The following is a 24,201-nucleotide window of genomic DNA, read 5'->3' as shown; positions in this document are numbered from 1 at the left end:
GCTGCTTCTTTGTTTGTGCACTTGTATTTTGATTTTGGAATTAGTGAATATAATGATGCCTGCTTGCCTTATAACTACTTGATAGAGGTGAAATGCAAGACCAGTTCCTCCCATTTTTGCCTCAATTAAATCCTCAAATCCTGTCATCACTGGCTTTGCTGACATATTGCCAATAAAAGGAAAGATTTTGTACTCTGCCTGTAGTGATGTTTTAAAAACAAAGAGGAAATTCTAGCTATGCATCACTTTGTCAGTGTGGTTAAATTCTTCTGTTTTGAACCCAGGATAGAATTAAAAGGACAATAATGTATTAGGCAAAATGTTTTCTCTAGTTAACAAATAAACTAGCATAAAAATAATTCCCAGAATTAACTCCCAATATTTATAAGATTTTTATTCATAAGATACTTCTGCTTTATACTTAATCATTTAAGTCTGCAGATTAGTAAATTGCATTAGATACACTTCTTGAAATGTGCACTAAATATTTTTTACATTCTGACATGTAATACTTTTATTTTTCCCCTCAAGTGCATGTCATTTTTATGAAATACTCATTTTTGTAGACTTTATGGTACATACATAATCTCTCTTGTGTCAACAAAAGGAATAAGATAGTTTTTACCTGCTATTTTTTGTTTTTCTTGTCAGTTGCCTTTAGTTACAAGTGATTTAATGAGTAAACCTGAATTGTTTGAAAGATAGAGATCATCCTTTGCCCCTTTCATTAATTTAAATTGCTCATTATGTACCAGATTCACCTGAATTATTTGGGAAACTATATTCCTAATGCTTGGACACGGGAAACTGGTTGCAATGTTTGTGATTTGGATTTACTAGACCTGTCAGCAGTAAAGGTAAGAATACTCTGCACTGGAACAAGGCCATCTTGGGTACAGTTGGGGGGGATATTCAGTGATTTCTGAGGCCAAGTGGCTACTTCATGCAATATTGTGTTTTATCCTTTCAGGAGTATTTTTATGCATGTATTTTAGTACAGGTTTGCACACTATTACTGAAGATGATGCCATGCCCAAAAGCCCTCCAGATCTTCACCTCTGTTCAGTGAGGGTGAATGAACAATTTTTGAATTGTGCAAGGTTCTAGAGAATAATTAGAATTTTGGAAGAGGTAGAAAAACTGGATATTTCAGATATTTGGACCTTCAAAACAGTCAGTATGCATCATTTAAACAACTGCTGCAAATAGAGTTTAATAGTTAAATAACACGGTTACAATTACTGTTCCTGAGATTAGACAGTCCAAAACTGCTTTGCCTTGTAGAGGACAATACACATATTTGTGTTGTATAAGCAAATGTTTCTGTAGAAGATCTGATGTAATTGAGACTGCATTTCAGTACGGTTTTCAGAATTCTTGTAGGACAAATACACACGGCATGTGTGTATATCCAGTACTTGGCAGCTTTGGCTCTTCCACTCCAAGCATGATGTCTTTCATGTCTCTATAAGTATTTCAGCTTGTACACAGTAAATTTGAGGCAGAGTAAATACTGAGCTTTGCCATATGGAATTGTAAGACTTGGACGAAGAAGTAAATTCTGATTATTCCTAACAGGCTCTTTCCAGCAGATGTTTAAGTTCTGTTCTGTATTGAAGATTTGAATGAGAACAGGTCTTGGAAGATCATGTTGAGGACAGCATGAAAGAAATAGTGGCTTGTTATCTTTGTAATGAAAGGAAAAAGTGAAAGAATTTCTGGGCAATAAGCAGCTAATAGACTGGAATATAAACTAAAAAAGTTATTGCTGGAATTTTAATAACTTTCAGATTTGAAATTTCTATGTTTTTAAATTTATTTTTTGCTTTAAGATAAACATTTGAATGGTATTATAATTAGTGGGAGTGTTTTCACTCCCATCATAAAGTTTACCTGAGGAAAAGATGTTGTCAAAGATTTTTTTCCAGTGGTGTTGGTAATTAAGACATGGTTTTGGAGCAGTTAAATGTTAAAAGGCAGTAAGGGGGGTGCAATGATTTACTGGTTAGCTTCCTATAGTTCATGTACATCTACTTGGAATGTGTCTTCTTTATTGTAATGCATTCTTTGGACTTCATGCCTCACTCATTCTGCCAGAAGAAATAACAAGGTTTTATCTTGGCCTCAGTGGAAGTGTTTACTTCAGGCTTTTCTGAGTACCAGCAGTATTTCTTTTTTGGAACGTGCCCTATCTTCAGGCCACTCTGGTTGCTACTTAACAAGAAATTTTCAGTGAAAAGAGCAGTTCCTGTTCTGTGCTTCTAATATTCTCCTTATGGTTTTATTTAACTGCCTGCATTTATACATTGATATCTTCTGAGGATTTTGCTAGTTTTTTGGGATTGCCTACAGAGGATCTCAGATATGCAAGGTCTTTTGCTCAGTCCTTGTCCCTTTGACAGAAACAGGATGTCCTGGGCTGCAGTCATGGCTGAGATGTGGGAAAATTCAGTAACTGCTCTCTTCTGGTAATGTCAGCTGCCTGTGCCACCCCAAAGTTAGCCACCTGTTCAGGTAGAAGCAGCATAATGGAAAATAAGTTGAAGAGAGCACCTGGATTCAATAAGTGCAAATTTTTGCTACTTATTGAGGGTGTTTTGTTTTGTTTTATGAAACCTAAATTAAGTTTGTTGCCCAATTTAACCTCCCTAGAAATGCTTTTAAATTCTAAAGCTTCTTACTGGTGTGGGAACTTTGCAGTGTGGCTGAAAAGGATGACCTCACTCCTCATTTCACTGGCAACTCTTGTGGCAAGAGATCCTGGACTTTGTGCAATTGTATTGAGACATTGCCCTGTGTTTCTTCCAAAAAATTGTCTTACATTAAACTACTGTTTATTAAAAAGTAAAATTTAAAACTCAAATACATTACCTCACTGAAAATGAGAAAATCTATCAAAGAAAATGTAACATCTGTGTGCAGACTGGATATTCCCAAAGTGGTTTTGCTGAGAGGCAACTTCGGATTTCTTGTATTCAAAATGCTCATTTGTGACTTAGGTTCAGATGATGCAGTGACAACTCTTTGTGGTAAACCAAGGTCTAAATTGATGAGCTCTGCACTTTGAGGAGATGCAGTTTACAGGAATTTTTACTCCTGATTTTTTAAACACCATTTTGCTTTTGACCATTTTGGTCACACTGAGATTTCGGTGTAGAGCAAGCGGTTCACATTTCAGTGTAATGAAGCGGTGTCAGTAATTCCTCATTGTCCTCATATACTTTACACATCCAGCCTGAACCTCTTTCCCCTGGGGAATAAGGGGAGAATGACTGAGAAGTAGAGAAATGCACCAAGTACAATTACTGCTGTAGCTGTGGTAGCACACGTGTGCTCAGCTCAGCCCAGGCAGCTCTCCTTGTCCCTGGCCACCGCTGGGACCAGCTCCTGTGGCTGTGTCACCGCTCCTGTGGCTGTGTCACCGCTCCTGTGGCTGTGTCACCGCTCCTGTGGCTGTGTCACCGCTTCTGTGGCTGTGTCACTGCTTCTGTGGCTCCCAGAGAGTGGCACAGGTGGGACCAGCCCCTGTGGCCGTGTCACCGCTCCTGCGGCTGTGTCACCGCTCCTGTGGCTCCCAGAGAGGGGCACAGGTGGGACCAGCTCCTGTGGCTGTGTCACCGCTCCTGTGGCTGTGTCACCGCTCCTGTGGCTGTGTCACTGGTTCTGTGGCTCCCAGAGAGGGGCACAGGTGGGACCAGCTCCTGTGGCTGTGTGACCGCTCCTGTGGCTGTGTGACCGCTCCTGTGGCTGTGTGACCGCTCCTGTGGTTGTGTCACCGCTCCTGTGGCTGTGTCACCGCTCCTGCGGCTGTGTCACCGCTCCTGTGGCTCCCAGAGAGGGGCACAGGTCTTTGCTGGATTCACAGCAGTGCATTCCCCATCAGTTGTTCCGAGTTCCTGGGGTCTGTGTGTGGCTACACCTTCAGAGCAGTCCTCAGGGGTTTGCAGCTGTGGTTGGGAGGTGGGGGTGAGCACTGGGTGTTTCCGAGCCGGGATGCTCCTGGGCTCCGATGTACACGGCGACACTGTGAAACCTCAGCATGTGTTGATGCTTTATCCAGACGCTCCTCAAGTGGGTGTTGGCCTGCTTAAAAAGCTAGCTGGCAGCCTTTTATGCTCATATAAGGTTTCTCTCTGAGCCTTGTAATGGATTAGATTTTTATAGTAATTGTCTGGTTTAGAGATGGAAATAATTTTTAGTCAGTGTGCTTCTTTGTGTAGGAGTTGAAGCCTTTGGAGGTTAAATTTTTTTGTCTTGCATAGTGCAATAATACACTTCAGGACTATAAAAAAGTGCTGTCTGTTTCTTTTAGTGGCCATGATCTCTAGCAAGCACTTAGAAAGCAGCCAAATACCATCAAAAGATGTGAATTCACTTTAAAATAAGGTCCATGAAAGTTCAGTATTCTTGGATGTAAGGAGAGAAGCGCTGTTAGTTTGTTAAAGATCTTTCTAAAATCAGTAAGTAGGGAAGGAATGCAGAGCCCAGTCAAAATGAATGGGGAGAAATAGTGCATAAACATAGAAACATATTGCAGTCTTTGACTCAATACAGCTGAGTAAAATATTTTGAGGTATTTATTCTTTAACTATTTGTACAAATACTCCTGCTCTCTAATACTGCTCTCTCCTATATTTTCTTGTAAATGTACTCTGTGTCTGTACCTTGTTTAAAAAGAGAAAAAAAGTTTTCCATTCTGTTCCAGGTGTATTTCCTTATATGATTCTTTTGCTGTTTTAATGTTTTTTTTTAAAGTAAGAATTTTAAAAACCATATTATATTATTTTCTTCTTTCGGTGTGTTTTATTAAATTCAAAGAGTTTCATATCAATATTAAATCCATTATCTTTGCTTATTTTGTGAAGCCAGTGAAAATAATGGGGTGCACAGCACTTTTGAGCACACTGGTTTTGATTGTTTGAGAGCTGTGTGGACTAAGTTTACTACATGACATTAGTTGCTCTTTACTATAATTAATCTTAGAAAAGAGGCAAGTCTTATTGGTTGTGTCAAAATATCATTTTTTTTAGGAATATCCAAGAGTAAAAATTGGTGTTTTCATTGAACAACCCACTCCTTTCCTAACTAAATTTTTAGACAGACTGTTGACTCTGGACTACCCACGGGAGGCACTCAGTATCTTCATTCATAATAATGTAAGTATGACTTTATCAGTGTACAGAGCTTCAATTTTGGAAATTATGCAATGAATCAAAGTGTGGAGTGTATGGATTTGATATAACAACACAGTTAAAATGCATAGGAAGAGATAATCCTTTGGAGTTTAGTATGCAGAGCTGGAAAAATTAAATGAAATTGTGTCAGGACTTACTGAAGCATATTTAAAGAAACTGCTTAAATTAATGAAAAAAATGTATTTTGAAGTGTGTGCTTCTGGAGGAAGTACTGACTGGCAAAAAAAAAAAAAAAAGACTAAAATAGGAACAGAACAGTTCCAGTTGGAAGGGCCTGCAGTGACCGTCTGGGCCAGCTGCTGACCACTTCAGGCTGACCAACAGTGATACCATATTATCAACAGCTGTCACCTGGTAATTGTCATGGGATTTTCTTTTCCTCCTGCTGCTGTAGTTTTGTGTCTGTTGGCACTCCTGCTGGGTCCCACAGAAAGGTTGGTGTGTTCAGATATATTTTGACTGGCACTGCAGATAAGTTACTCTTGAATACTCTCTGCTAATTACCTAATGATCTGGCATTGCTGATATTTCCCCAGTGACTTCAGTCAGCTTTGCTGTTTTGGGCAGCCTGCTCTGATGGAAGCTGTCCCTGCCCATGGCAGGGGGGTTGGAAGGAGATGATCTTTAAAGTCCCTTCCAACACAAATCATTCTGTGATTCTATGATTTTAGTGAGTGAGGTATCAAGTGTGTGCAGTTATTCTGGAAAAAAAATGAGACTGGAAGAAAATGGGAGTAAAATTGAATTGTATCCCTTTTCAGTGTGCATGCACTGCTGTTGATATGATAACAAAAAGGGGAGCAGTAATAGAAATAGAGCTTATCTCTAAAGTGTTCATTGTGGTTTTGTAAGGGGGTTTTGAAGGTATAAATGTGATGTGCTCATGAGAATTGTGGGGTATGTAGGTTTTGTAGCCTCAGGTACCAAGTTTTACGGTGTTGGAAATTGAATACAAAGACTGAATAGCTTTTTATTATAGAGGGGGAAAATCCCTACCCAATATTTCAATTATTCTAATGTCAGCCATCGTAGGCAAAAGCTACAATGAGGGCACTGGTTTGGAAATATTGTGTGCAGCTGAGAGCTCTTAAATAGAGATAAATAGAAAGATAAAGAGGAGGGTAAATAGAAATTAAAGGAATAATCAATGGGACTACATTTTAAAGAAACAATGGCTGTGCCTGTACAATTTGGTACAGGTGCAGCTCCCTCTCTAAAGTGATTCTGGGGGAACATAACAAACTTCAGTGTGCTGCTGAGGTTGTAGGATGGGTTTTAAAGACTGTAACAAATATCCTGAAAAATACTGCATAGATAGCTTGTGAATCTTGCATTGTTTACAGCTTTGGTTAATATTGCTGATATGATGGATTATTTTCCTAAAGTTTTGGACAGAGGAGGTTCATTTTAATGACAGATATACTGGAATATCTTCAAACACTGTTTGACATATGTTTCTTTAGGACAGGATACAGTGTGTTCTTGGACATTGTGTTAATGATTCATAGTAACTTGTGCCTTACATTTGCTATAAAAAATATTTACATGATTACAGGAGGTTTACCATGAAAAGCACATCAAGAAATTCTGGGAAAAAGCCAAGAACATTATCAGAAATATTAAAATTGTTGGACCTGAAGAAAACCTGAGTCAAGCAGAGGCCCGGAACATGGGAATGTAGGTTCTAATTTATAAATCTGCTATATTGATGCCTACACTCACATTTTTTTCATCTTGCATGTGTATTATTTTGCATCTTTAATGTTTACATCTTTACCTGTGAAAATGGGAGCTTTTGTAGTAGAAAAGATCTGCACATAAGATATGAATTGAGTGTTTCATGGTTTCTGTCTAATATATGAAGCTGTTGATAATTGTAAAAAAAATATCTCTGGTCTGGGCTGCTTCAGTAGTCTGTCATCTTGTTTAGTGGTGGTGTAGACAATTCGTAGTGTTTATTTGATTTTCCAGCTACCATATTGCAGAATTTTTTTCATTTTTGCATTGGATATGCTTTTAACTTTTGTTGTCCTAGTGCTTGTTTTGTTTTTTTTTTTTCTTTTTTCTTAAGTGACATTATATTTAAGTAAACATATGGTTAAAGCTTAACTTCGATGTGCAGGTGCCTGAATTATAGTTCTACCTATGGTTCAAAGAGCCAGGAATATCCTTTAGAAGTGCTCTAGCAGAAGTTTCTCACAAAGGCTACTGACTTTATCTTATGTTTGGTCTTGCTTTTTTTTCTTTTGCTCTTGCTAGAGTATCCAAAACTTTAGCTTTTAAACCTGGTACTTTCTGTGTCCGAATTGAAACCTGGAGTTTGTGTCCCATGTCAGTCCTGCCTGTCACAGGGTCTCTTGTGGCTGCAGCTCTTGTAGCTGGCTCCTAGAGAGTGGCTTGTGGCTCTCCCAGGACATCAGTCACAGGATGGAGATTCTCAGCACAGGATCCCACCAAGGTTGGGACCACCTGGCTGTGGCCCTGGAGCAAGATTCACTCCATGATAATTCTCTGACTCACTCTCCTACCAAATCTCCCCTGAGTGTCAAAGCAGAGAAGTTAATTTCAGAAGGCCATTATCTGTTCAGAGGTTGAGCATTGGCTGTTCATAGCCTCAGCTGAAAGAATGAAGGTCTTGAGTCTCTGTGCTGTTCTTGGACATTTGTTTGAATGGAGCTTTGTTGTGCTGAAGCCACTGGAAAACTGATCTCTGGCTGAGGTTCAAACCTCTCCCCTGGCCTTTCTAGGAAATGCTGCAGATGTCCAGTGGTAGTCTAAGCACCCATTTGCATATTTATAAATAATTCTTTCTTTATTTCTAATACTCTCTAAAGCAGATGTACTATGCTGCAAACTTTTTTTAGGGTATGTTATGTGTAACTGAGGTGAAGTTTCTGGAGTTACCTTTTCCTCTTTGTTGTTATAAGGCAGAATCTTCAGTGTAATCTATATCTATAGTAATAATAAATCTCACCCAAAGACCTTAAAACCTGTCATCTTTTGGTAGAACCTACTGACTTATGTGACAGAGCTTTTGATATATGGTCCCTGCTTGATCTGTGGATAAAAAAAAAATGAGCAATTTACATGTATATTTGCACAGTCATTTCAAATCCTGTTTGAAAGGCAGGTAGATAATCATATGTGTGATATGTTACCCATGGTATGGATGTAATTTGAAAAACAAAAAAAATATTCACACTTGTTTATTATTCTGATTTAGATATTGATATCCAGTCTTCTGATTTATCTTCTCCTGCCTCTTATCTGCATTATTGACAGATAGAACAAAATTGTCTGACTCAAATACTTGCTTTCTCTTCCAAATCTGCTCTTAGTGTCTCTCTATTAGTTTCCAGCAGATTTAAAATTAATTTGATCTTCTCACTTGCACATTTCCCACAGTCTATTTAGTTGAAGAAGCCCAACAGGGTTCAGTTAATACAAAGAAGGGGCAGTTAAACAATGAAGGTCTAGTTTGTTTTCAGCAGAATACTTTGGAGTATATAATGCAGTTTGATCAGTTTTCTCCTCACCTCTCTTCTTCCTGGCTTTTGGCTCAGTAAAAAGTGGTGATAAATCATAATGAGATTCTCAGTAAATGACACTCTCATGTCAGTATAAATGTGAGAAAATAACCTTTATTCGGTTTTACCCATAGCCATGCAGCAAACTGGTCAGCTTTTCTGATTCATATAATAAGGAATAATTGAAACATTTAATTTGTTGCTTTTTCCTGATGTGGAAAGCCCTCTCATGTGCTTGTGAAAGTTGGATAGGTGTTGGAAAAGACCCAAAATTGTGCAGTCTGCAAAACTTATTAGAATTCAACAATACTGGGAAACAAGAGTGCACAGCTTTTCTTCTTGTGGGCTGAATAGAGATAAAATGTAAGGAAAACTAAGGAGAATAAAGAGAAGGAAGGTTTAGCTGCTTATTGTCTGAATATTTTTCTCTGCATTTTCATCACTCAAAGCACTTGAGTGGCATTTCCATGTCTTTTTTTTTGAGCCTTTGTCTGTAAGGTATGAGTTCTTACAGTTCCTTTTTTTTCTTTGAGGAAAAATCGTCTTTGGTTTTGCCTTGGTTGCAGATGAGATTTCAGCCAGCTGTCACAGAATTTGTTATGACAGAAAACATAAAAAGCAATTAAATATGTTCAAGTAATAACAGAAAGTTGGGAAATACTCACTTCTGAGGTTTTATTTATATAAAGTGTATTTTCCATAATGTTTTTTTCTCCTGGTAATCGCAGCCTTCAGGGTTTCTCTTTTGGGGGAGTTGGGTTTTTTTGTTCCTCCCTCAAAAATATTGGTAACAGAACAGGGCAAACTGTTAACTGTAAGCTGTATAAAACTTTATAAAAAATGTCATTTATCTCAGCTTTTAAGTGGGAATGTGCACATTTTAATGAAAGTTTACATTGGAAACTTTCAAAAGTTTCAGGAAAAATAGTAGAGATCAGAGTCAGAGTTCATTGACAGCACTGTTGAATTTTGAGCTAAGTTTGGGGTCTCCTGTGTGTTTCTTGAAGGAGGATATGAAGTCATTGTCTGAGTTCCCATTTGCTATTGACAATCCATGGTGGCATGGACCCTGGAGGGAGTAGGACACAGCCTTTGAGTCGGGCAGGTATTTTGGCTGTGGGGGAAGGAAGAGCAGGGATTAAAACTTTGGCTCCCAGATGTCAAGTGTTTTCTGTTAGAGACTTGGATTTTCTGGAGCTGCTTCTTCTGAACACTTCAGTAGTTTTGGGTTTCAGTCTCAGTTGGAGGAGGAACACTGAACTTTGAGTGTTGTTGAACACATTTTCCACCCACAGCTGATTTCAGTGGCTTCCAGGTGTGATAACTGTGGTAATAATGCTTTAACCTGAGATGCAAAACTAAACATTAGTGATTTGTCTGTTTGCTGGATTTGTTTTTAGTGATGGTTGCTGTGAATATGTTTATGCTGTTGTGGCTGGCTGGAGAGATGCAAAATGTAACCCTACATGGCAGGGGATGTCACCCAGGCTTTTGGTAGGAGACTTGTATCTGGAACACCTTGCAGTCCTCATCTGGAATTGTATTTCCAAACTGAGAGGTCTAAAAATGGTAACTTGATTAATGGCAAGTTCAAACTATGTCTAAAAAACCAAAAAAAGATGGCTCAGTGGTAGAGAAATTGGGTAGATAATATGTCTCTGTTGCAACCAAGTAGACACTTGGAATATCTCAGTGGAAAGTGTGATGAAGGGAAGAGCTGTGACATTCTCCCATTTTCAGATGAGGTCACTGTTCCAGATGGATTTGTGGTTTGTAAATGCAGTCAAACATCACTCTGATTGCAAAATACTTTAAACTGACCTGCTGAGCTTCACTTCACGCTGCCAACCAAAAAATCTTGGCTCTCTTCTAAATTGTTTTTAATCGCTACACGGAACTTGCTCTAAGTTATGTACAAGAACATAGCTTTCTTTTCAACATCTGGTCTTAGTTCAGAGCAGGTGGAGTGTAAAGCAAGTAGATTGAAGATTTTAGCCATTGAATTTAGATAAAGAAGCATTTTACACATGAGCTCTGCCGGAAAGCACTTTCTAGTGTTCCTTGGAGTGACCTGGATATGCTTAGAAATAGTGTGTGGATACATTCAGTTTCTTTCTCCAGAATAAATTCACTGCCTTTGCAATCGGTTTATATTTATCTTTACCAACTTTGTTGTTCCTGTAGGTCAAAAAGACAAAGAAAAGGTCTTTAAATATATATTTCTTCATAGTTTTTATCTTACACTCTCCATTAGGTTTCAATTACCATTCAGATTAGCAGATTGCATCTGTGGAAACTTTTTCCAAGGACAGCATTACAGCCACATGCAGTTACTTGCTAGAGGACCTTACTAAATAAGGTCATACTTCACAATTAAATGATTGTACTGATACCCAGCTCTATAAATTAATTACCCGTTCCCCCTTCCCCATTTTCCATTAGGACACTTTATAGATGGTATTGCTGAACCTGGTAAAGGCTAGAGGCCACTTAGTTAATTAAAAGAAAAATATAAGGCATCTGATCCATGTATTTTAATCTTTTAGGTAATCACACTACTGTAATCTCAAGACACCTTTACAATACTGTGCTGCAGAGGATTTTAATGCAATGGATCAGTTCAGTAATTACTTGTGGTTCGGGAATTTTTTTTTAAATTTTCTTGTTTGTGATTTTTTTCTGGATATGTGTCCATGTGGACATTATTATTAACAGGAGTTAATAATTCCTTTTTGTCTTTTTAGGGACCTTTGTCGCCAGGATAAAACATGTGAATATTACTTAAGCATAGATGCAGATGTTGTGCTGACAAACCCGAAAACTTTAAGAATACTGATAGAACAGAACAGGTATAGTAAATTTCTTACTCTGTAGAATTTCCTCTAAATTGAAAGGATTCTCTGAGGTCTGTCCAGAGAAAATAAGATCCTATTTGTTTTTGCAGAGTTAAATCCTCTTTGTTTATTGTGATATTTCACTGCCGTAGTTCATAAGGGGTTTGGGGGCCAACAATTCACAAAGCATTTTGTTCCTGTCAAACAGCAATTCCTGATGTCATTTTCAAGTGCTTCAGGTTTTCATATTTTCATATTCAATATGTCACTTCACAGAAAGATAATTGCTCCGCTCGTAACTCGCCATGGGAAGCTTTGGTCCAATTTCTGGGGTGCTTTGAGCCCAGATGGTTATTATGCTCGATCAGAAGATTATGTGGACATTGTCCAAGGGAACAGAGTGTAAGTAACTGTAAATTAATTGTTAAAGCCAGGGCACCCTGTATGGTTATTAGCAACATATTGCATGAAAATATAAGAATATGGTATTATTCCTGGAGGGATGAGGTGAGGTATATTGTGTTGTGTTTTCTGTTTCATAGCAATACACTTGTTTATTCCCACTCACAGCTTGAAAAAAAAAGCCAAGTGTTTAACATGGTGAGCTGGTGTTAGAACTGGACACAGTCACCTGTCTGGTGGTGTCTGGTTGCTCTAGCAGTGCACAGTACAGAACAAGGCAGGATAAACAAATAGCAAACCCAAAACTACATCCCTGGAACCTCAGCCAAAAGGAATTATCTTTGTATTCATCAAATGGCTTTGTCATCTCTTTGGGGCAAGTGCTTAATCAGTGGAACAGCTTTCCACTGATTAAAACACAAAATTTCTTTGTGTTTCATCCTGTATATGATGTCAGGTATATCTTAAGGACTTCTTCAGCAATACTTTTGTCAAGGATAAACTTTTGGGTTTATCCCTCCCCTAAATTAATGTGATGTAAGTTGTTCTAAGCTTGGCTGTTCCATGTGGTGATGCCTTTTCTTCACCCTGGAAGAAAAGAAAGCTCTGAAACAGACTTCTTGATATATGACTGGCTTGTTTTCAGTCCTACTGTACTAAAAGATGTGTTGGCATTGAGAGGGGGAAATCTGCAGAGGGAGGGTTTTGAAAGCAATGCTTTTGTGTTGATATTGGCCCAACTCACATAAATACGTGGCCTGCTGTGGTCTGTGGGTATTTGTGTGAGGAGTTCAGACCAGCTGTGTGAAGTCTCAGTGAAGTCTTTAAACTGATTTAAAAATCTGTTTGGAGTTACTTTCTCCATCTGGTAGTGTAGAATAATATTATAAGAGAGTTTGACTGATTGCCTTAACTATAGAAATATGAAGTACATGTGTAGTTAAAACTCTATGGAGAATTTGACCTTGCTATATTTTTGTAACAGTATTTCACAAAAATTGAATTACTGCCTACGCCTATGTTTGAGATGTCCAGATGTAGTTTTCCAAGTGTCTTGGGAACCTTTCAGCTTCTTCTCCTTGCAACTTGCTTAGTCTTGTCAGCAAATACAGAGATGCTGATTTAAAAGAATAGGCAACAAATTAGTTTTCATAGCTTTAAACTATTTCTGTGGGGTGGTTTTTTTCTTATTTTCAACAGAGGAGTATGGAATATCCCTTATATGGCTAATATATACTTAATTAAGGGACAAACTCTCAGAACTGAAATGAAAGAAAAGAGCTACTTCATGCGTGATAAGATGGATCCTGATATGGCACTCTGCAGGAATGCCAGGGAAATGGTAAGGTGTATCTGTAACAGCTTGCTTGCAAATCCACACATTTCTGTGTCCTGCTGTACTCATAGTCTGCTTTACTTGATTGATCTTGGATATTATATTTTACTTCTAATTCAAAGTACTGGCCAATTTTTGTGTGATAAAACCCTTTAAGTGTATTTCTTTAAATTGTTGAGAGCAGAGGTTTTTTCAAGGCCAGTGCACTGATGCACTGACTGCATGGTGGTTTCTAGTTAAATTCCCTGAAAATTTCTGTTGAGGTTAAAATACCTTTCTCCTTTGGCACAACCTCAACAGGAAAGAGGGCTCAACTCTGCTGTGTATGACTTAAAGCTTACCAATGCATTTGGCTCATCTTTATCATGCATATTTTTGTACAGTGTGAAACTTCCAGCAGACTAAGTTGAATACTTTGCAATTTTTTATTAAGTAGATATCGAAACCAGTGATGGGCAGTGTTATATAAAAAGCCAAGATGATTTAAGAAATGGTAGGAATCTTCTTAGGGAGCATGAATTACTCATTGATTTTTCTAGGTAGATTCAAACTGTATCAGATAAATGTTACTTACGTTAATCCGGAAGTAATGAGAGAACTTATTTGTACTGTGAAGTTATGAATCTGTAAATCCATATTTCTACTGATATTTACACTAGTTTCAGCACTGAGACAAATAAGACCTAAACCAGACCTATTTCCAGACACTATAGCATTGAAAAATATTTTTGCTGAATTGAACAAGAAAAGTTGGCAAGTATTAATTTTTTTATTCCCTCATAACAAGGCATGATCTCCTGTGTTTGTACTGATTCTTCAGAACATCCCCGTCCAGTCCTGTTGTATTCAAACCTCCTCAGCATCAGTTCCTGCAAAACCTGTGCTTTCCATGTGCTCATTTAAACTAATCTGACTGGCTCATCAGAAAATTGCTTCCTCTTCTCCTCTTTCTCAGTCTGGGCTGTAGGAGGGTTTGGTACATGCTTGTTTTTGGATTGCAGCAGATAAGAAGGGGCTGGTGGAAACAGCTTTGACATGTGTATGAGGAGCTTTGCTTGGAGATGCATGTTGTCTGTAAAGGCATATCAGCTTTTGATCAAAGGCTGCTATTTCCCTGATGTAACTGTGGAAATCTAAAACTAGTCGGAAATAGAGAGAGATTGTGTCAGAAAACTGATGTGATGATTCTCCTTCATTTTAGACTTTACAAAGGGAAAAAGACTCCCCTTCTTCGGAAACATTCCATATGCTCAGAGCCCCAAAGGTGTTGCTTTACTTTTTTTTATTAATTAGTTATTATTACATGCAGTATCATTCTACCACAGGAAGATACTTCTCCTCTGTCCACTTCCTCTGATGAAATACTGCTCTAGCTTTCTCTTCAGTCTTCTAATGTTCAGGTTTCTGCCAGGGACAGGTTTTTCATGCCCAGCTGAAAGCATCTCAGAGAGGCTCTTTGTTTCCTCAGAGGGGTTTCTCAGTGCTGCTAAGGTCAAGGTGTGCTGACACTGCTTCTGTAGCTAAAAAGGATGGAGCAGTTCTAGGAAGGAGTAAAGCTCAGATCACTGGTAGGTCTGCCAGGCCCCCTCAGTGACCACATTGTCACTTTAAGCTGTTTCTCTTGACCCAGGCCCTCCTTATTCTCCCTGCTGCAGCTATTTTATGATTTGGTAAGTGCCCAGAACTGGGCATGTTTAACATAATCATTATCTTTCTAACAGTTTAACTCTTTTTCAGACAAAAACATAGACAGAAGTACCAAAGTACCCAAATGTCTTCATTTGCTGCAAATCTAAAAGTCACAAACATTTCAGAAATGAAGTTTTAGTCTGAAAAATCTTAAACTAAAAAAAATCCCATAGAACCTAAGTTTCTTTTTAAAAATACTCTTTTCTGCTACTACTTCTAATCAAGAGAGTTCTGTTAATACCTTCTGTTAATAGCTTGATAATAAAGATGTATCTTACCACACTTGATACCTTGCACATAATTACATGAACAGACTTCAGAGTGCTCAGCTGTTTTGGATGCTGATCTGAATATTCTCGTGTGCTGTATTTGCCAATATCTTTTTATTTCAGGCCAATTCACCAGATGGATCATGTAGTGAATACTCTGAAATAAGTTTCTTGTTCTTTCATGAACCCTTTGATAGTTAGCTTATTCTTTCAGTTTATAATTTGAACTTAACCTTAGATGCTGATTTTCTTGTGTGTGAGCATTTTCAGTTTGAGATCTGATGCTTTCAGTGTGTCTGCCTAAGGTTTCTGGAAATCAAATCAACCAATCACTCCTCTGCTTTTTCCTTTCTATAACTTTACATGTGTTCTCAACAATATATGTTTTGGTTTAATGTATTTAGAAAATAAATGCAGGCAAATGCTTGTAAACAACAATTTATAAAGAGTAGTTGGTGATTAGAGTCAACCATTTGAAAATTAAGATGGTAAATTAACAGCACCTTTACAAAATATGTGTACAGTTGTGTGATAATATTTTATGAAAGAGCAATCATGAACAGAGCTTTTTAAAACTTTGCTAAGATGGACAGTTTTGCTAATGATGCTTTCTCTAATTGGTATAGGGTGTTTTCATGTACATTACCAACAGACATGAATTTGGAAGACTTCTTTCTACAGCCAATTACAATACCTCCCACTACAACAATGACCTCTGGCAGATCTTTGAAAATCCGGTGGTATGTATCTAATTACTGCTAAAAAGTTATTTAATTGAAAAAAATAAGTATAAATTTATATATTATAAAGGACTTGAAATTTAAAGGCTTTATGTGGAGAACTTTTGTTTACTGTGTGCTAAATATTGATTATGTGCTAAAAGGTGTTCTCACCCATCTAAGCAAATGACAGTATATCATATCAATAAGCCAGCTGGTGACCAGAGCAGGAAATTGGAGATATGGCCCTGAGGTAACAGTTTTCGTAATTTTTGACATGATGGGAACCAGTTTCTGTATGGGAATAAGAAATTTTTTAATTGTTTCTGGTGCTTTCAGTAGAGCAAATGAATAATTTTTTTTTTATCACTTCTAAATGTCATTGCTCTGTTGTAATGTTTTTAAATAATGTTTTTTTAGGACTGGAAGGAAACTTACATAAATCCAAACTACTCAAAGATCTTCACTGATAACATAGTAGAACAGGTCAGTATGAGTAATTTTTTAAAATTTTGTAGGATCAATATGTATTTATCCCACATATATATGCCATATATAAATGACAATATAAATTGGTATGCAGTAAATATTTCCATGCAAATGCTGTTTTGGTCTGTGGCTAAACAGTTTTTTGATGTTTTGGATCAGAAGTGAATTTTTGCTTGCTTTTAAGCAGCTGGACAGAGCACTTGTGTTGGATGATCAGTTGTGACAATTAGGGACAGTAATTTAATGAACATTGCCTCTCTAAAATGCTGGATAAATTGTTTGTGTGTAAAGCAATGTTGAGTTTTAAGCTGTTTTCCCATATTAACCTGTGGAAGACCAGGGCTGTTATTTAGAGCTGTAAGGCACAGAAGGTGTGGGTGCACCGACATTCTTAGTGCTGGCTCAGGGCTTAGAATGTAGCTCATAGTTTATGCTTTTGTGAGAATGTGCTTGAGAATCACATTTTTAATTGTTTGGGGTTTTCTTTTGTAGCCGTGTCCAGATGTGTTTTGGTTTCCCATATTTTCTGACACTGCCTGTGATGAATTAGTAGAAGAAATGGAACATTTTGGGCAATGGTCTGGTGGAAAACACCAAGTAAGTGTCAGCCTATATAAACATAATCTTAATGAGTGATCTTAACTACTTTTACAAGAGTAAGACATAAAGTACTGCAAAAAACATCCTAACAATTGTCAATTGTCTGAAACATCTGCTTTGTGGTATGAAGTGCTTAGTTTAGTCTACCATGTAGCTGCTTTTTCAGCAGATTTAGAGCCATTCTTCAATTAATGTTGTGGTGTGCTGACCCTGGCTGGATGCCAGGCACCCACCCAAGCCATTTTGTCATTGCCCTCAACTGGACAGGAGAGAGAAAGTAAAAAAAAATGGTTTGCCTTGAGAAATAAGGACAGGGAGAGATCATTCAATTGCCATCATAGGTAAAACAGACTCAGTTTAAGGAAATTTATTTACTTTCTACTCTGGTTCAGTTGATAATATAATGAACAATGGAACAACATCTTAAAAACACCCTTCCCCCACTCCTCTCATCCTCCCAGGCTTAAATTTACTCCTCATTTTCTCTACCTTCTCCTCCCCAGCAGGGCACAGGGATGGGAAAATGGGAGATTGGGGTCATCACATTTCTCTGCCACTCCTTCCTCCTCAGGGGGAGGGCTCCTTACATTCTTCTTCTGCTCCAGTGTGGGTCTCTTCCATGGGGTGCAGCCCTGCAGGAGCAGACTGCTCCAGTGTGGGTCCCCTGTGGGGTCACAAGTCCTGCTAGAAAAACTGCAGCAGCCTGGGCTGCTCTCTGCTGCCAGGACCCTTCTCCAGCACAGGCTTCTATGGGATCACAGCCTCCTTTGGGCATCCACCTGCTCTGCCATGGGCTCCTCTGGGGCTGCAGGGGGATCTCTGCTCCCCCATGGACCTCCAGGGGCTGCAGGGGGATCTCTGCTCCCCCATGGACCTCCAGGGGCTGCAGGGGGATCTCTGCTCCCCCATGGATCTCTAGGGGCTGCAGGGGGATCTCTGCTCCCCCATGGAATCCAGGGGCTGCAGGGGATCTCAGCTCCAGTGCCTGGAGCAGCTCCTGCCCTGCTTCCCTTGACCCTGCTGTCTGGAGGGCTGCTTCTCTCTGTTTCATCTCTATTTGCAATTTCTGTTTCACTGGGGTTTTTTTCCCCTTTCTTAAAGGCACTGCCAGCACAGAGGTGCTGTGTTTGTCACTGCTGGGCTCAGCCTTGGCCAGTGGCAGGTGTGTCTTGCAGTGGCTGGCACTGGCTCCACAGGGGAAGTTTCCAGCAGCTTCTCACCCCAGCAGTCCCCTGCTATCCAAGCTGTGCCACACAAACCCAGTGCAGATTCTGAATTAGCAAAGTCAACACTAATGGTGGTGCAGCTCTGTAGCAGGTACCTGACAGCTACCCAAGGCTGATTTTGAATAGCTGTTTATAACTGTTCAGACAGGTTTTATTCATTTACCTCTTAAGTACTAATTTGTCAGACTTGTCCCCCTAAGGAGTTACTTGCAAATGTTATGAGCTATTGGGCCAACGTTCTCAAGAATTAAAGGTATTTATTAACTACCACTAAAATTAGAGGAATGTTTCTCTTATTCACAAATGTACCACGAGAAATTATAGTCACAATTGTAGTGCAGGTAGGAGCCTCTGGGAATAATTTTAACATACTTCTATTTTCAGATAATTCCAACATTTATTACCGTGTCAAGTTGAGACCTGGTCTCTTGACTGGATCTTGATCTTTATCAGCTGCATCTGAAGCTCAGTAAATAAAGATAATTATCCCAAGAAGCCCTTTTATTTACAGGCAACACATCCAAATATTGACTCATCCTTTAAAAACTTCCAATTTTTGCTCACTGATATCTCATCACACCTTTTTTTTCCGTGACAGCTGTGGAATTGCTGTACAGCCAGCTCACTGACGCTCACTGAAATGTTGCTGTGTTGCAGTTTTGTGATTCTGCCGATTTCAAATAAATGTTTGTTGAAATGTCAGAAACATTCCATGTTCCTGTTTCCAAGCTATTTGTGGTGTTCTCATTAGGACAGCCGCATTTCTGGAGGTTATGAGAATGTCCCAACCGATGACATTCATATGAAGCAAATAGGACTGGATAACGAGTGGCTGCATTTCATACGAGAGTTCATTGCCCCAGTAACGCTGAAAGTCTTTGCTGGCTATTATACCAAGGTATGGGTTAAAAGCTTTTGCAGATAATTACTCCATGGTATGACTAAATTTAAGAATTTCAGTGAATCTACCTCTTTGGTTTAGTTGGGGAGTTTATATGTGACATAGGAGTAAAGATAAATGTTGTTGATTTTTTTTACTTTTAACTAAGCTTTAAATAAAATCCCAGGAATCCTGTGTGTGACCTGGCAGTTCACAGCTTGAAATCTTACTCTCTATTTTGTTGTAGGGCTATGCTCTACTGAACTTTGTTGTAAAGTACAGCCCTGACAGGCAGCGGTCACTCAGACCTCACCACGACTCCTCTACGTTCACGATCAACATCGCCCTCAACAAAGTAGGAGAGGACTTTCAGGTAAGTTATCAACTTAAAAAATGTTGTCCTTTGAGTATCTAATACTATTTCTAAACTAGAGCCAAAACATATGTACTTCCCAGCTGAGAAGGAAAAGATGCACATCACAAATTGAGATACATTATGCCTTGTGGTTTTTTGACAAGGATTAAATTTGCTCAATTCCAGGATCCAGAACTGTTGGTGCAATCAGGCTGAATTGATCAAATTGGTTTCAGATAGTGGGAGACAAATGGTTTGAAGAAAAAAATAGGAGATGTTAGTAATTTGTTTTTTAACATTTTTGAAATGCTTCATTTCTATACAGTGAAAAACAGTTTTTCAAAAGAGTTTAACTAGTGCCAAGTTGAGTTGACTCAAGTGACTTATTTTCTGTAGAATTTTTTAATGACTCTTTTTTAGATCAGCCACAGAATTAAAATTTTAAACTCTTAAATCTGTTTAGGTTTTTTTCTGAGATAAATTATTTTGTAGTCTTGATGTTGATCCAAATAAAACAGTCCCCAGAGTGTGGAGCTAGGTAGGGCAGTGGCAGTAATATCCAACTTTTACTTACAGAGAAGTTTACCCTGTTGTGTTTATAAGCCTGTATCATTCACAGTCCTTAACACTAATAAATGTGCTTGCCACACTTACTATTTTGGAAAGGACACCTTCATCTTGAGATTAGCACCCAGATTAATTCACTTAAGATTTGTTTAAATGCTGTTCTGGATAAGGGTTGAGGTCCTGATACGGGGTCTATGAACATGATTTGCTTCTCTCTGGTAGAATCTCTAGTGGAGTTGGTGAAAATCTGTTTGTCAGATTTGTTGCTTGAATGAGCTGTAATCCAGTGAATGCTAAAGCAAGACAAGGGAAAATCTGATTGCAAATGCTTGTCTGTTAATTAATGCTCTAAAGATGGTGTCATGTAAACAACCTTGCTAAGGGATGGTAAAAGAAAATAACCCAGCCTATTAAAAATAGCAAGTTATTTGAAGTGGATATATGGATTAATTCCTTTTTATATATGGATATATAAAAAGGAATTAATTAAAACATAAATTAAAACATAAGATAACTGTTAGGAGTTTTATTGTTGTTTGTGTTTTTACCACAGGGAGGTGGATGTAAATTCCTTAGGTACAACTGCTCCATTGAGTCTCCCAGGAAAGGATGGAGCTTCATGCACCCAGGAAGACTTACACATTTGCACGAAGGACTTCCCATCTTGAATGGCACAAGATACATTGCAGTATCATTTATTGATCCTTAATTTTTATTTTTATTTTTTTGTCCTCTTCAACAGCAGTGTTCTTTACATAAACATTTATTTATAGATCTCTTCTGGAAGATGGTGATAGAAGAAACTTTAAGTTACTGTTACTACACAGCAGAGGTGCTTTGGGCTAAAAGGAGGAAAACAGAAAATGTTCTAATATTGTTGAAGATTTCTTGATATCTGCTCTGAGCCTTGAGTCCCAAAGTAAACATGTCCTACTTGTTTTTCCATTCTGCTGTCCTAAAGGGCGGGTAAGGAGAGAAAATGGAAAAGCACAGTGAACCCATTTCTTCGTTGAAACAAACCCAAACCCCAAGCAACGCTAAACACAGAATCATCGGAAAAATTCATGGTGGTTTTCAGTCAGTAAAGTGACACAGCTAAAGTTTGGTGGTCTGTATATTTGATACCAACCAATGAAAGAAAAATCACAGCATAAAAACAAAATCAAATTAATCTTGTTTACAGTTGTTTCTGGTAAGCAATAATTCCATATGCTGGTTTATAATGAAAGGAAAGTATCTTTGTAGCCTGGTCTCTTAACTCATTGTCAGTACTGAAATGTACACCCTTAGAAAAAAAAAGTAAATTAATTGCAGAGATGGAGCAAGGATTAAATCCTTTATCTAAGGAGAAAGTGTTTTATCATTTGTTCTGAGAACTCATCCTGTTGAAAGCTTACTTTTCTTCAGCAAGTGACCTTTGTTTAAAGTGAGTTATTTTTCTAAATGTGTAGTTGCACCCAATGGATACTGGAAATCTGATGCTTATTTTCAGAATGCTGGTAAATTTTAATAGGATGTTTTATAGGGACAGTTTTCTACTCTTAAAATTACTTGAATTTTGTATCAGGAAAATGAAATGGTGGCAGTCTCTTTTAAAGCTAAGGGTCTTGACATTTATTTTAAAGAAATTGGTTTAAAATAGTCCTACTGTATCTACTGTTTGTAATTTAAAGAAACTTGAAGCTAACTGTCTCGAAGTCTACCGTGCCAAAACGCACGACATGTTGGAAAACCTTGTGAAAAATAAAGGGTAATTTTAAATTAATGGAGCAGCTGTCACTTGACTGTATCAGGTAGTTTCTTTGCATTTGCGACCGTTCTTAAAGAAACTGATTTACTGACAAATATTTTCTAATGATCTGTAGATGGGAGATGGGCGTGTTAGATTCTGGGTTGTTTGCTATTGAAATTATTTCAGTGGTGCCTCTATACCAAGCCTTGCATTACACTTTCAGAATGACCCCAGCAGGGTTGATGCTTCCTGGGTTTGTTTTTATATGGAGGCTATTTGATGATCTAAACAGTACTTCACTTTTTAACTGTGTATCTTTGAAGAAGCTTTATATCGCATTTTCTAAACAGAAACTTTATTTGCAGCTGACAGGATTAGGAGGGAGTTTCAAGGATTTTTCTTTTACTGAAAATAAACACATCTGCTTATTTCCCTGTTCTGCAGTTTTGAGGAATGAGTTGTAACAGTATTTAAAGTTATGTTGAAGCAAATGCATCAAAGTGAGTTAACCTCAGTAATGTATTAAAATGGGCTGGCTTGAAAAGGAATAGCTTTTGACAGGAAATTTCTTGCTGGCTTCTAATTTCTACTTACACTGTCAACTTTTCTCCTTTTCAGGCTGATATTTGGGAGTTGCTCTCCCTCAGCTTTGATTCCTGGTGTGAAACAGCTATCTGTGTGTCTCTCTCTACTGGCTGTGCTTAGACAAACCTTACAGATAAGAAAATCTTCAGGCCTTCAAAATGAAAACAGCCTTTGTTAATCATCTTTTTCTGAGCATTTGTCTGTGGTGTCTTAGGCTAACTTAGAACAGAAATATTATTTTTAACCATTGGGTCAGATAAAGACAGTTCATTGTTTTGAGGTGATTTCTTCGAAAAAAATCTCAAAAGCACAATCCTGTAACACAGGGGAGTTTCTGCAGAATTTCCCCCCGCCCCATAACTTGCATTTCAATTATGTATTCTGTAATCCTCAGCAATTATTTTTTTATTTTTTTAGTGTATATTTTGCCTCAAGAAAACCCTGAGGGCTTTATTTACTGCTCAAGCTTTGTGTTTGCAACTCTTGGTTCACTCCGTCGCTTAGTGACACGTAACTCTGTGTTTATTGTGCTGCACATTTGTTGGAAGGGAAAATGTGTTTGCCATACTCAAGTTACTAACGTTCTCTCTCATTTCTTCTTTCAATAAAGTATTTGCAAAGGGTGGCAGATACTTTTCAAGTGGACAGCAACAGGTATGGAAGTGTTTGCATTAACTTGGGAGCTCACACATGCCAGGAAAAGGAATTTTTTCTGAACAGTTCACCTGAATTAGTTCTGAAAGCTTTGCCATGCTGTTGGAATGTGAGGATATGGGCTCAGATAAACAGAAATGCCACTATGAAAAGATTCTGTCTATATTTCATGACTTCTTTGAAAAGCACTTAGACTCTCATGTCTCTTTAGCAAAGTTTGTTTTGGGGCATAGAAAATACAACAGCAACCTAAATTCCATCAGTGTATGAGAAACCTCAGGAGTACAGGGACATAAGGGTGTTCTGCAACAGATGTGTAAAATATTTTGTTTGCTCTGCTTTCATCTAGCTTTACTTTTCACTGTTAAGTGTTTGGAGAGACTGTGGTGTGGGAAAGAGAGCAGTATATAGGCAATAGATTTCTGAAAACTCCTTTTGCTTAAAAATACTGAGTATAGCTTGGTTTTATTTCATATTTGTGAACTATTCCATCTCTACTCCTGAGAAACAGTCAATGCTTTTGGTTGTATTTTACACATTTAATCTTCCTTAATGTCACTGTTCAGCAAGTAATTCCAATACCTATTTGTCACTTCATTTTTTTTTATTCCCAAAGCATTGCTGTTTCATGGTTGCTGTGAGTGGGTAGGAGTAAGACTTTGACAAGTCCCAAAATAATATAGATTTTTTTCAGTGAGGCAATAATAATGAAATCTATTTGATTGTGCCTGTTTCTGTAAAATGACTTTTCCCCCACATCTTCTGTATTCATGGGCTAAACGCTAATTCAATGCAGGACTTGCACAGCAGCTTCTCTTTCGCAGCAGACAAAAGATATTTAACAGACAGAAAATCTAGAAAGGACCTTTGTACTTCTTTCCTCCCATGTACATGTGACCAGTTTTGCTTTTGTTTTTTTTGATTGAGAGAACTGGTTTAGGTTTTTTTGTTTCAGCTACTGCTGTGAGCTTTTTAAACAGCTTCAGTTTTATTTGATTTATTTTTGATATGGTCTCCAGTGGACTCAGTTCGGGAATAAGTATTTCTTTGAATCTTTGCCTCCCTGAATTCTCACTTTCTTGCATGGTAGAGTAAGGTGCTCTGCTATTCTAGTGAGTGGAGGGAGGACAATACCTGTCTCA

At 38.1% G+C, this 24,201-nt stretch overlaps 1 protein-coding gene across 2 annotated transcripts in view; it reads left to right on the top strand.

Annotated features, from left to right (window-relative positions):
• PLOD2 (procollagen-lysine,2-oxoglutarate 5-dioxygenase 2) overlaps positions 1-21,853 on the top strand; it is a 48,717-nt gene extending 26,864 nt beyond the window's left edge. The window contains exons 8-20 of one of the 2 annotated variants that reach the window (XM_058844172.1): positions 756-857; positions 5,031-5,156; positions 6,751-6,872; positions 11,467-11,571; positions 11,833-11,958; positions 13,159-13,300; positions 14,496-14,558; positions 15,879-15,992; positions 16,392-16,457; positions 16,953-17,057; positions 19,038-19,184; positions 19,414-19,539; positions 20,642-21,853. In XM_058844172.1, coding sequence (XP_058700155.1) covers positions 756-857; positions 5,031-5,156; positions 6,751-6,872; positions 11,467-11,571; positions 11,833-11,958; positions 13,159-13,300; positions 14,496-14,558; positions 15,879-15,992; positions 16,392-16,457; positions 16,953-17,057; positions 19,038-19,184; positions 19,414-19,539; positions 20,642-20,797 — 1,500 coding nt within the window. In that variant the 3' untranslated portion in view covers positions 20,798-21,853. The remainder of the gene's footprint in view (positions 1-755; positions 858-5,030; positions 5,157-6,750; positions 6,873-11,466; positions 11,572-11,832; positions 11,959-13,158; positions 13,301-14,495; positions 14,559-15,878; positions 15,993-16,391; positions 16,458-16,952; positions 17,058-19,037; positions 19,185-19,413; positions 19,540-20,641) is intronic. The other variant, XM_058844173.1, reaches the window with a different exon arrangement.
• The last annotated feature ends 2,348 nt before the right edge of the window (positions 21,854-24,201 follow it).

Source organism: Poecile atricapillus, chromosome 8, assembly GCF_030490865.1.
Source record: "Poecile atricapillus isolate bPoeAtr1 chromosome 8, bPoeAtr1.hap1, whole genome shotgun sequence".
NCBI lineage: Eukaryota > Metazoa > Chordata > Aves > Passeriformes > Paridae > Poecile > Poecile atricapillus.
This window is presented reverse-complemented; position numbering and strand designations above follow the sequence as displayed.